The 13,905-nt window shown below is 41.4% G+C and overlaps 1 protein-coding gene across 1 annotated transcript in view; it reads right to left on the bottom strand.

The window, feature by feature from the left end:
• Positions 1-13,905, bottom strand: part of DENND1A (DENN domain containing 1A) — a 263,127-nt gene that overhangs the window by 197,992 nt on the left and 51,230 nt on the right. The window contains exon 3 of the mRNA XM_056860470.1: positions 2,275-2,318. Coding sequence (XP_056716448.1) covers positions 2,275-2,318 — 44 coding nt within the window. The remainder of the gene's footprint in view (positions 1-2,274; positions 2,319-13,905) is intronic.

Below are 13,905 nucleotides of genomic sequence, written 5' to 3'. Positions count from 1 at the left end.
AGGGAAGGGGCTGGGGGTGGGGGGGAGTGAGGAGACTTGAGGGTTTTTGTACTAATGAGTGATTTGCCTGGTGTTGACTTAACTCACAATATTCCTTATGGATTTAGGTTGCCTCGGTTTGGGAGCAAGAAGCAACATTTGCTGCGATTCACACACAAATCTGGTGCACAAGTCACACATCCTGTGTATAATAAGCACTTGTTTTTAGAAAAAGGTATGCTAAAACCAGCATTCGTCTGAAATTGTTTCCTAAAATTTGAGTGAAGCCGCCCCTCCCCACCTTTACTGAGCCCCAGCCTAAAATCCCAAAAGCACTTGTTTGACTTTGTCCTTTGCTAATCTCACAACATGCTCGCAAGATCTTTCAAACGCTATATTTAGCTTGTAAACTGAATGGAAGAATCTGTATCTGGATTAAAAACGGCTGCCTTTCACTTTCTCTCTCGCATTAACAATGTTCAGAAGGGATTGCTGGGTGCTGGCTATTCTTTGTGTTGCTAGTAAAAGTGTCTGGAAACTCCTCACAGCTTAAGTGCACGGTTTACATTCTTACAGCTTCTTAAAAGGCAACAAGGGGAAGGGACTCAATGACTGAAATGTGTGGGGTTTTGTGGTTTGTTTTAAGTTTGAGAAGTCTGATTCCTTCCTAGCACTTTTCCTTCCCTCCTGTCCATCTTTTCCTGTGTGTGCATTTTTTTTAAAGCAGAGGGTGAATATAGGGATAAGAAAAGTTCTGTAACAGGGCATTAGCTTTGCATCTCTGCTTTTGTAGGCTTGATTTGTTCTGAGGTGGTTTACTGCATGTTAAAATTTCTCTCTGGATGGGGGGTTGGTAGTTTTACAAAAGGAAAAAATATTTTATGTATGAGACAGTTCTATAATCCATAGATCACAGACACGAGAGACAGCAACAGCTCGGAGGGACCCTTAATCCGACTACATTTCACATGATAGACTAGCAGCTTTTCCAGCAAACATTGTGGCCCAACGCTGCCGAGTGTACTTAGGGAGCTATTTATTAACAGATTATTGGCACGAGATGGCAATGAGGACTCATGCATTTACAAAAGGATACCTCATTTGCCACAACCTCAACTCTGCATTTGTAAGTCCTGGAAAGGGGTCAATATAAAAACTGAAGCAAAAAACAGCCAAGAAACATGCTGCTTTTAAAAAATATTAATATTAATATGACAGAGGCACACCAGGAGTGCGGCCATCAGGGCAGCTATTGTCCCAGCCAGCGTATACACCACTACATGACAAGGTCTGTGTGCCCTGAAGGGCCCACATTGAGACACACTCAGCAGGCAGGCAAGAGATGCTGCTGTGCCTTATGCATAACAGAAACATTTTTAAAGGAGAGAAAAGTAGAAGGATCAGAAGCAACACCATCCTCAAGACAATGCAATTAAAACCCAGCACAGGAGCAGTTTTTCTGTCCTAATGTTCTGAAAATCCCCATCCCCACCCCAGTGGAGTTTTTTTTTTTTCCTTTAAAAGACACAACAATTAAAAGTTTACTCCACAGATCAGGTTGCAACCGAGAGTTTACTTTCGAAAGCCAACACAAACCCCTTTCTCAAAGCTAGAGTTTCTCTGGCAAAGAGTAAGAGTGCACTAACTACACCGGGCGATGCAAAAATAAGGTTCCCTCCCACCAGCCCAGTGCCACTCTCTAATGAGATGCAGTAAAAGGAGAAAGCAGCCATTGAGATAGAGAGCAGCTTTTGGTTATCATGATCATCTCATATACTATCGAATTGTAGGATATGTTCACTTTCCTCTGCGGTCTGCACACTAATTGCAAAATTCCCACAGCCATCTCCCACCACATCCCCCCCCCATCACTCTGCAAGATTTGATAAAACCCTGGGAACATTTTGTAAAATATATTGTGAATCCAAGTAAACTCACACATCTGAGACAATGAAATGAAGATTCTTAGCTAACTGCCACCTGCAGCACCTCAAAGGGTAGTTTTTGTTTGTTTGTTTTTTAAGGGAAAGTCATGAATTTGATTCCTCAGGAATAGACCCTTAAAATGTGAAAGTTTAACAGAGCTAAAAATCTTCCAATTTTTTTCCCATGCAAGCTTACAGATTTTGTGTGCACAGTGTTTTCTTTTTTAAAATCATCTTTTAATTACAGTTCCCTTGCCTAAAAATTATTTTTCTTATTTGGATTTTTAAAGGAGAAAAAGAACAGCAATATTATGTTGAACAACCCTGAAATGAATTTTGTCATGTAAAAAATTAATTACGCATTCCAAACCTGGTCACTGTAGTCTTCGGGGAATTGCCTCCGCACCTCAGGATCTGTAAATAATTGACAGATAATATTAATTGGCTTTGGATTAGTGAGCAAGCAGAGAATCACACATTAATATTTGATCAGAAGATGATAGCAGCCCTGGCAGGGGATCCAAGAAGGGCAGCTGAGGCTGAGACGCTGATAAGAGGAAGTAAGGACTCCTCAAGGCTCTCCTTTTACCCTCTTTCCAGAAAGACAAAAAAGAAATTAGAGAGACCTGATGCTACTGTTAACTTTAGGCTGTTATCTAATGCAAAAACCTAACCAGGTGCAAACTGTCAGCTACGTGCATGGCAAGGGAAGAGCGTCCTGAGCGTGCTTCGACTCCTTATTTTTAATCAGGTACCTCATTTAGCCAACTGCAGGAACCGACTTTTTCTATCTTTCTGCTCAAGGTTTGTAAAGAATAGCCCAACAGCAGCATTCTGTGGGACCTGATCACAAGTCTTTCAAAGCTGATTCAAGTATAGAGGAGAAAGGGAAAAGAGACTCTCCTCAAAAGTTGTTCCAAACATGCATATTTCATTTGCTGAAAACACCTAATTAAAGCATTCCTAAACCACTTCAGCACTGGTAAACCCCAATATTTAACCTTCTTCACACCAGAAACCTCAAGAAACAAAAGTACCTTTCTTCCTCATTGCTCAGGATAAACAACGATAGTTCAACTTGAGAAGCAGCAGCTCAGAACAAGTATAATTGTATTAAACAGAACAGAAGCAGCAACACACAGAACTCAGACCAAAATAATTTCTCTGACAAACCATCTCAAAACAACTCTGTGGCGACCATCTGCTTTTCCTAAAAACGTTTCCAAGATTGCCAGCCTCTGTATTATTAGTGTAATTTGTAATTACAACAATAATAGATTAGAAACAAGATGCCTTGGAATTTGTAAAGAAGTTGTCATTTATTCGCCTGTTGTCCAACCCACATTTGATACAATTTTCAGCATTTTCAATTCTTTGGGCTGGCGATGCTGGGTGCATTGTTAACCAGATGCTTTCCATTTTGCAGAAATGTTTCCACAAGTTTTGATCATTATGAAGGGAGCGGGGATTTGTAAACAATCTTTACTGCTCAATTACTGCTCTCCTCTGCCAGAGTTGAGGCTTGTATGGCAAAGAATAATTTTATGATGTATACATCATATACTTTTATTTTTCAAAAAAACACACACACGTACACATTTCTCCCAACCTAACTCCCTCACAGGCAAAGTTTGTTTTGCTAATAAATTGGTTAATTGGAGGGTTCAATTGTTAGCAGATGCAGAGTTTCCACTAAACTGTACTTGCTTTCAACAAAGTATTTAAATATACAGTAAGACCACTTTTTTAAAAAGTAACTGACGGCAGGAAGCTGCTATTAAGTTTTCTATGTAGACAGAAGTTTGATTAGAGTCCTCCAATTATGCACAAGGGAGGGGGAAGAAGGTGGCTTCTTAGAGTCACACAGAACACAAATGGAGACCAACTGAATCATACAAAACAAAGAGGACAGGATATTCTATTCTTTGCACATCCTCAGTATATTTTAGCCTCCAGCAAAATTTTCAGCCTGTCTTGCACCCTCTCCTGTAGCCAAAGAAAATCCTAAAGGCTGACTAAAATGGGGTTGTAGTTAGCCCTTTCATTTGCATCCTGCAAACAGTAAACATGATTGGGATGCTTTCCGAGAGACCAATGAGGAGCCTGAACCAATGAAGAGTTAGGGTCACTAAGCAGACTGAAATCAACCAAACTCTAAAGTGTTCTTTCTAGTGAGTTATGGCCTTTCTCCACTCTCAACAAGCCATGCACATAACCACTAACGTGAGGCACCAGGTTTGCCATCAAACCAGTGTGCCCTGAAGAAGCAGTACTGCCCCATATTACTTTCTTGCCAAATTGCACTTCCCATTCTGCAAATATCTAGCTGGCACAGGACGTGACTGCTCAGCAACCTTTGCCGATATAGCTTATCACAGCATATCTAGGAGCTCAATAAACTATCGCAGTACTTGGATTTCTCTGAGAACATTTGCAGTGAAGTCCACACCCCTTATTAAACAGCTCTTGTCCAAATTGAGATTGTGAAAAATTACTGCGGAAAACTCTCAAGAAAGCAATCAATACCACAGAGCCAGCAGGTTGAGGGGCTTTATTAGCATTCTTTTTAGGAAGCATCTCATTCTTTTTCTTAATGTGGCACTCCTTCAAAGGGCACTTTGCCTACATGGGAAGTACATCCACAGAAGGTAAAACATCAGATCTTTGCAATGGAACCATCACATGTGACAATCTACATGAGGTTCTCACTCCTTTCCTCCACAGAAAGGCTATCCACGTCAGAAAGATATAATTTAACATTCGACTCTCTCTTCAGTCATTATTGACTTCCTCTAGCATTGTCAGTATTTTTCCCCTCCCAATAATCCTGCTTTTATTCTGAGCTGAAGCCTGGGAAAACGGTGAAGGATAAACTAAAAACCCTCAGGAAGACACTACTTCCAAACTATAAATGTATGCACCCATATTCAGTCTGTCCATTTTTCCCTTCACTTTTAAATCAATGCCAAAGGAATTATTTTTTAAAAAAACATGCCCATAATGGCCAAATGTATTTTAAGTTCTTATCAATTAGCCTAAACCAGATTCAGCACAGCAAGTTTCAAACTCAAGTCAGGATACAAAGATCACAACTATTCAAGACCCCGCATTTTCACAATTCACAGTCATATAACCTCCTTCTGACTCTGAAGGTCAACATCAAGCACAAGAGCTCTGCTGGATCAGACCCTAGATGTTCATCTAGTCCAGCATCTTATTTCTCACAACAGCCAACCAGAGGCAGTAGAAGTTCCACAAACAGAGGGCATAGAGACCCAACCTCTCCGTGCTCTCCACCAAAACTGGCATAGATATACATTAGAACATCAAGGTTCCATTTAGCCATCATGGCTAATAATCATTTAGGGACCTAGTCTTCATGCTTTGCCTAAACCCCTTTAAAATAATCTAAAACTACTGGCAATCACTACATCTTGTGGCAGTGAGTTCCAGAAGTTAATAATGCATAGTGGGGAGGATCGTACAGAACCTTGGAGGAAGAGATACTTAATTTGGAGAAAGGTTCATTGGAGCATGGTTGGATCCACTTCAGTGTGAACAGCTGAGCAGCCCCAAAGTCTTCTCTTCTAGTCAAAATGGTTCTTGTTCTGTCACATACAAATATGCCTTGGATTTGCTAGACACACAGGTCTGCATCAACGGCTCATGAATGGGGCAAGTAGAAGTTTCAGCTACTTTACATATGAACAAGCCCAGAAAAGCCCCTAAACTTTATGCTCCTGACTAAACATTTTAATATTCCTCTCCCCCAACAACACAGGATTGCTACCTAAACATCTGATGCAAGCCCAAAAGAAATCAAAAGTCATCTCTCAGCCCTGTGGATAACTAATTCATTAGTTAAAAGTTTTTGCTTTCACTAGTAACTACAACAGTCCACAGATGCTGTAGCCTGAGATTAATTCTTAAGCAAATATAACTGAAAATTTGGCTCAATGGCTTATATCAATTTCAACTTAAGCCTTAAGAAGATAACAGTCTCGCTTAGGCTTCCTTTGCCTATAGCACTGGGCTGGCAACCATAATCCTCACAGCACTACAAGCTCAGCGTCCTCATACATCTAAGAAAGACGATGCTAAACAAATCGCCCAATTCTCCGCTACATGCTCAAGGTGCACCAGTGCAATCTGAAGACACTGCATAAAATTGTTCCCTAAGCGGCTCCCGACAGGCCAAATCAGGCTTCCCTCCTTCCTGTTGCCTCCACTGCCCATGGGACTGGGAGTGCTCCAATCTCAGCTGCCATGTTCCTTTGTGATACTGGGCAGGCACAAACTCAAGTACTTGTGCTGCTGAGGAAACCAGAAACCCCACATTGGGTCTGTGGGACAGAGGATGAGCCCTTGGGCAAGTAAGCAAGGCACTAGACTCTGCTGACATACAACGTACCTGAGTAATGCTGCATGTTTACCTTGCATGTTTTCAAGCATTCCAGTTCCTATCAGCACCAGCATGGCAAATGCACACACCCTGGCACCCTGCAGTTAATAAAATGCCTTTAAAAATTCTCCATCTGGCAGCAATCCACTTACATGCCTGTACTTTTTTTTTTTACCAGTACTCCACAGGGCTGCATTGCGTCAGCTCCACCGGTTAGTGTTAAACGGTCTAGGGGCATTTCATAAAGTATTAAATAATTTTTTATTTGGAAAAAAAAACCAGCACATTCAGAGCAAAAGAGCAGTGCTCTATTTGACTTGCTCTACCCGTCAACCATTGCAACTTTGATTGGGATGCTTCACCACTTGGCCCACAATCCCTTGCTCAGAGGTGCGTGAGAGATTATAAAACGTGGGCAGCAAATGGGCTATGCATTGCACACAAAAATGTATACAATTCACAGGTGAGAGAAAGAAAATGGGGAGGGCAGAAAATGCAGCTCCAAAGCAGCCTAGACTTTATTTAAAGATAACAATACGCTGCCTTATTTTATTTTTATAACTTCTACCCCACCTTTTCTATTCTAAGCAACACAATTAAAGCCATCATTTCAGGCTAAACCAGTGGCTCATGGAGAGCCACAATTACCATCGACCCAAAAAAAGGAGGAAGAAGAGGAAGAGGAAGAAGAGTTGGTTTTTATATGCCGACTTTCTCTACCACTTAAGGGAGACTCAAACCGGCTTCCAATCACCTTCCCTTCCCCTCCCCACAACAGACACCCTGTGAGGTAGGTGGGGCTGAGAGAGTGTGACTAGCCCAAGGTCACCCAGCTGGCTTTGTGTGTAGGAGTGGGGAAACAAATCCAGTTCACCAGATTAGCCTCCGCTGCTCATGTGGAGGAGGGGGGAATCAAACCCAGTTCTCCAGATCAGAGTCCACCACTCCAAAAAGCCACATTTACTTCCATCCCTGGCATGAGGACTGCACCTAGGTGAGGCTTGCAGCTTACCCATTCCTCCAGGGGCGACTGTTCGAGGTTGAGAAGCACCTGCCAACTCCAGGCCCCATTGGGCAAGCACCTTGTACACTTCCTGAAACATGGGGCAGGTGCCATACTGGGGAACCACAACTGGCATGTCAAAAAGCCACAGAGTATCGCTGGGCTAAACCCGTAAAGGTATGACAGGCTGTGTCTCGCCTCTTAACCCTTCGTACCTTGTCTATCAATACCCCACTCTAAGCTTCCAGAACAGCTTTCAATAATCAGGCTAAACAACGAAATCAAGTTTCTCTTTAATGTTTTAAGGACTATGACATAGACCCAGCTTCCAGTCTTAGCACCCCGCATGAGTAGCTAAGGGAGCATGAGTTATTTAAACAATGCACAGAAAAGGATAGCATCACAGGACTAATAGGAGAGAAGTACAGTCCCACTCCTTCATCCAAAGCAATTTGTAATCTGGATTTATTATGTACCAGAGCAGCTGGTTACCACTGTATTCTTTTCCTGATACAACAAGGCCTCAGATGGCTACCACTCTCTGCCTTGCTAAGAGGGAGCTTGGGTGGGCAGGATTGGTCCTTGACAATGCTCTTTGGCTTGAATGTTAAGTTCTGTGAAGCTGGAAGAAAGCAAGGCCTGCAAGTCAGAATAGTTCATGATGGCATCCTACCCGAATCAAGGAACCAGCCAACCACACACCCCACTCTCTGCCCCACGGCTTGCTCTCAGTTTTCACTCCAACTTTCACTTGCCCAAGCACCATCCTCTTCTCCCCTTCTCAGAATCAACCCCCCCACTCCCCCCCATATTTTAGTTTCGAGAAGGCCTTTTCCGTTGTGGCCCCTCATTACATAACTTCACCTGTACCCTCACTACCATCTTTTAGGCACCAGGAGAAGCTAATACTATTCAGCTATGCTTTTAACACTTGTATCTGGACTTTGCTTCCAACACAGATTTTATATATAGTTTAATTTCTTGTTCTGTTTCATTGGTATATTTTTAACTCTTTTAACCTGTTGGCTATTGGTTTTGTCGTATTTGTGTGTATGTGTGCCCACAGGGCTTCTGCAGAAAAGTAATTCCAAAAGATGGGGAGTGAGTATCAACCAAGAATTCCTCCCAAGGCACCTCTGTAATTTGGACATGACATGTCAAGGTCACATTCCCAAAATGTGGAATTGAGCAGGCCATAGGGAGAATGGTAGGACAAAAAGGAAGCGGATAACCTCAAATGTTAGTCTATTCTGAAAAAGATAATTACCTTTTAAAATAATGTCTTGGGAGTTAAATGCATCGAGTATAAAGACACAAAGTTAACTGCCTGCTTATTTAACTTGAAGATTTAAGATGGAAAGCACAATTACAGCCAGCCACAATATTCTCAATGCACCCTCAATTCACTTAAATGAATGGCAATCAGGATATCCACCTCATGCAGCAGCACTACACATGCAGCACAAAAAATGTGGTACTGGGGATCTCAGCACACACAACACCGCAGATCTTTTCACCTTAAAAAAAAATCACCTTTAGAGTCTCTTAGGCCTCCACGGAGTCTTCACCATCCGCAGATCAGTAGCTTCCCCAAAAGAAAGGAGTCCCACAGACACTTCTCTAGCAACATATCTATGAAATGTCTGAATATGTTGCCTCCCGCAGACACAAAGCCTGAGCAGTTACCTTTGGGGGGGAGCAAGCAGCACATTTCATGGCAGCAAGTTTCATGTGAAACAGAGTTGTAGCCAAGAAATTAAAAGGCCTTTCCTCAATTTAAGACTATAAACAGACCCACCAGCTGAAATTCAGTTAATAATTCTCAGCCTACTGCTGCGCAGGCACTCAAAAACAATCACAGAGGCAGCACAATTCAAGGAGACAGGGAGCCAGAGGGTAATTCTAAGCAGTATCTACCTGGTCATTCTACAAGTGCTTTTGTATGCAAAACATGTCAAATACCTGGTCTGTTAATTGAAGCTTTTGTTAAGACATTTGTTCCAGTCACTAGGAAGTTGTCGGTGAATGGATAGACCCTTAGTACTCCATGATAATGTTTTTTAACGGGCAGGTTTGGGATTTCTACAACTGAAGACATCAAACCAAAGTCTAGATTTCTGGTTTAGATTCATTCTCCTGACAACGTACCTTGGGAACCTCTTCTCTTCACCTGGTTTTCAGCATGATACTTAACAAATTGTTTGGTTAACCACAAATAACAGGACTTCAGGGTGTTTGTTTTTAAATGTTCTCCTAAATGCAGACAAGTATCCATGAAGTACTACAACTTCTAAAATATAGCCAACATCTATAAGATGTTCACGTTACACATACAAATAACTGAAAGAAGTTAAGAACAGCATTTGAAAATATTACCCTTCAATAGTGCTGCGGAAAAGCTACAGGATAGTTCCAAAACACAGGGATTTTCACCCTGTGAATAACTTTATAAATAATAAACATTAAGGTCCCCGACATTTTAAAAACAATTTACGTTTCCCATTAAAAGCTTTGTTCTCCAATGTCATATCTTTCATCCAAGCAGTTGGTTACAGTGCCACTTTCCCATTGATTTGTCCAACAAACTCTCAAGATGCAAAGCTACCGTAACCACTTTTACTGTACATTTTAATTAATTTTTGTCTGTTAAAAGTTTCTCGCTTGTTTCTAGCTAAAATGTCAGCAATAACAGATTTCCCTGTTTGCTGTACAACAATTGGACTCTTCATTTTCTTCCCTCGTAAAGTTTTTTTTTTAAATCTGTGTGCGGAGTTCTATTTGTATGGAGTATTTATCCCGGTGTTACTGTGTGTCTTATTTTTAAAATATATCTATTCATTTTTTAAAAGGCTTTGTAAGTCCACCCAAAATTTTCAGGATAAAGTCAATTTTTTATGTCTATTCATGATTTTTATTCCAAACTGGACTTTTTATTTTTTAATCCTAGTTCCAGCTGAAGCCACAAGTCCTATGCTGTATACATAATGCCAGTTTAAAAACTCAAATGGATGCATGCGTGACCTTGTGCTTCCACTATTCAATACGTATCCAGCAGGGTTTTAATTTGCAAAGTGAAATTAATATAGTTATATAGTTAATGCAGAATACTGTTAACGCCCAGTGGTAGGGGAACTTCCTTAACAAAGGCCTGAAAGCCAGACTTGAAAAATCTCATTCTTTGATTTCACGGCATTTAAGGCACTACCTGCCTTTCCCCACAAGCATCAAAGCTAATCCCGTGGCTGGAACCTGATTTAATTTTCCAGCTGACAGGGTGGGAATCTGCTCCAAGTTAGGGTTGCTCTTTTCTTCTACCATTTCAAGAGCAATAAATGGGGGGAAGATTGGCTTCTTTTCTCCATAATTCATAAGAGCTTTCAGATGAGCAAAGATTTCTCCAACATTCAGTACACTTTTCTCATACTTAAGGCATGCTCTGCTGCTCATTAACTTTTTCAGTACAAAGGCAGTATTCCCCCCCCACACCCATTCCAGTAAACTAACACATACAGCGTTAAGTTCTCTTGCAAACAAGCTACCTTTTGCGCACAGACTAAATATGCTGAGCATTACGAAGACATTGACCAGTTGGCTGCTCCATTTCAGTTGGTTTAACTAAATTTTCACACGGTGCCCGTTCGTCTTCAGTTTTAACAGCATCAATCCCAAGCCTCTGGGATAGAGCAGACCACACATTTTAGCAAAGGAATCTCCTCTTTGGAAACAGAATGCAGATTCTTTAGCCCTTGCTGTTTCTTCCATGGCTTTGCAGGGTATAACTACTCTCAACCTCATCCCTTTCCCAAAAAGCTGTGAAGGAAGGGATTTAATTCATACGAGACCATACAAAATGCCGCTGAAACATACGGTATACTCCTGTACTTACTACAACAAAACCTTCACTTTCTTGCCATCTGGATAAGTTGCACTTGGTATACTTATCTTATTTGTTTAAAATATTTAGTCCTGCCTTCCCATGCCCATCAGGAAAGGGCTCAGGCAACTGCAGAACAAGGCTATAGAACCAAGACAAAGGATTAACCACCAGATTTGGGGAGGGGGGTGATCATTAACTTAACCAAAAGTTATTTCGCTTTCTTATACTGCATGATGCATAGCAAGACTGAAGCTTCAGGGAAACACCAAGATGCTCATTTTTGCTACTCAGCTATTCAAGTACAGTTTATTAAAGTGGCCACGCATTCCAAAGGCAAAAAGCAAAGCACATTAAGCTTATGAACCAGTAAGATGTGGTCAAGAAAAAGTACAGACCACCTTAGACTGGCCAGCAAAGATGGGAAAGATTCATGGGAAACATTACTACTCTGTAAGAACAAGAATCCTACTCTTCAAACACAATTGGCATGTATCTAACTGCATAGTCTGCAGACACTGACCTATTGTCTTCACTTGTTAGAGCAGCTCTGGAAGTAGTACAGTCACCAATTAAGGGAATTTAAAAGTACTCAATGCATCAGCTGTTGTGTAATCATCTATTGTTATCAAAGAAAGCAAATAGGAGGGGGATCAATTTCGTTTGCATTCCACGCCCCTCTGCACCCTCCCACCATACTTAAAAATGTGACTTGGGTGCAAAATAATTATCAGTAATTTTTTTTGGGGGGGATTCCCCACCACCACAAGCCAAACCCAAATCTAAATAGGATACAATCCACATGAACCAACCGGCACAAGAGCCTTCTTCCTAGAAAATACATTTCCAGGCCTTTGAATGATATAAAGTAAAGCCATAATTCGAAACCAAGAAACCAAATATCCTAAATACATTTAATGTTCAAACTCCCTACTGAGCCTCTCCCCCCCCACATTCTAAAACAAAACAAGAAAAGTAACACATTGAACAATATTTAACCACTTTGTACACCAGAAGTGCTGAATAAGGGAAATCATATTTTTGTACACAACAATAAATTAAAAGGAACTTTGCTGCATTAGGGGAAATTAATAAAGAAGATATATTTTGGTTTTTCAGGCCATATGAGACCCACTGGCTCTAGCAAAAGCTGGCAAAGCCTTCTTTGTCTGGGAAGCATCCAAAAAAAGAGGTTAGGTATAGCTTATGCATAGCTGCTGTGGCTTCTGGTGCCTTGTAGGTCAGACCTTACAAGACTGAAAAATCTGTTTTAAAGGTCATAGCAGGGAAAGAGAAATACAAGGGATGCACATCACCCATGCCAGCCAAACAGCAAAATTTAATCCATGCAGTACCTCAAAGTGTGCTAATGTCATACATTAAAACGCTACAGCATAAACTCACCCATTTACAGAAGACAAAAGCTCAAACCATAGACGAGTTTCTCTCAACAGGAGCTAACATTTTGCCCTTTTAGCAAAAGTAACAAGGAGTCTTGGAGCGCATTAAAGGCTAACATTTATTGTTGCATTAATCCTCATGAACTAGAAGATACAAAGAGTGTCCTCCTCAATAAACAGAGATTAGGATTTGTATAGAATTCAAGGGCAAGCTAGTTGAGATATTGGTAATTTGACAAACTCCAGCCATTATAAGAATCACAAGAAAACCAGTAAATCAAACACTTTCACCCTGATCTATTCTTTGCTCCTCACAATAAGATCAGTACCATCATTTCCCTTTCGCTACATTCACACAAATTTTGTCCGTCACCTTCTGTCAAAATGTAGGTTGTCTTCATGATCCCAGTGAGTTTCATTTTCTCACACCCTGACCCCTCAGCACCAGCAGTTCCAGTGGAACTTACTTCCAAGTAAGGGTGCTCAGGGTCACAGATTTTAAAATTCAGTAGTCTCTGTATAAATGTTATGGTAAACGTTACAACTTGGAAACAGAAATAATCTCTTTAATTTCTCAATATTTGTTATCCACAATATACAGACGAAGCATTAAACTTGATTGACTACACAGAATTCAAGTGTTCTAAGATGGCATACATTGATCGACAACCACGGCCTGAATGTCTCATTTTAACTTCAACATGAACCAATCCAAAAGAACTTTAAGAGCCCTAACCAACCAACCAACCAACAGTTCAAGTGTGGCAATAACACCACACACATTACTTTGCAATATCCATATAACAGTTTAAACTTATTTGTTACCATGCAACAACAGGCTGATCTACATGGCAAAATATCCCAAGCAAGAGAGATGTGCTGCTGCCCTGCAAGACCCAAAGGATCCAAACCCACCTTAAAAGCAAAGCAATGGGCATTGGCTACAGGCATGCCCTTTTACTCTCCTGACAGACTGCCCTTCTGTTCAGGGGGGCTCTAATAGCCCATTCCTGAGCCTCAAGGATGGAAGTCCTTTGGAGGCCAGGAAGGGGCTGTGCCGGTGTTGGGGTCTCCTGCGCCGGTGCCCATGCCTCTTACACCACACAGAATGGCACCGGCATCCCTGGGGGCATCCCCAGGGCGTGTGAGGGGGCAGAGCTGCCAGTAGGCAGCTTCCTGTCCCCTTTTAGCCCGGCACACCGGCAGGGAGAACAGCACTGCTGCACCTGCTTTTTTTGCAGGCGCAGCCTCGCTGTTCTCAATGGGGCAAAATGCCCCATTAAAAAAATTAAAAGCTGCTGACAGGCTTTTTAAAGCCTTTT

This window comes from Euleptes europaea, chromosome 14 (assembly GCF_029931775.1).
Source record: "Euleptes europaea isolate rEulEur1 chromosome 14, rEulEur1.hap1, whole genome shotgun sequence".
Taxonomy (NCBI): domain Eukaryota; kingdom Metazoa; phylum Chordata; class Lepidosauria; order Squamata; family Sphaerodactylidae; genus Euleptes; species Euleptes europaea.
The sequence above is the reverse complement of the archived record's forward strand: the minus strand, read 5'-3'. Positions and strand labels throughout refer to the sequence as shown.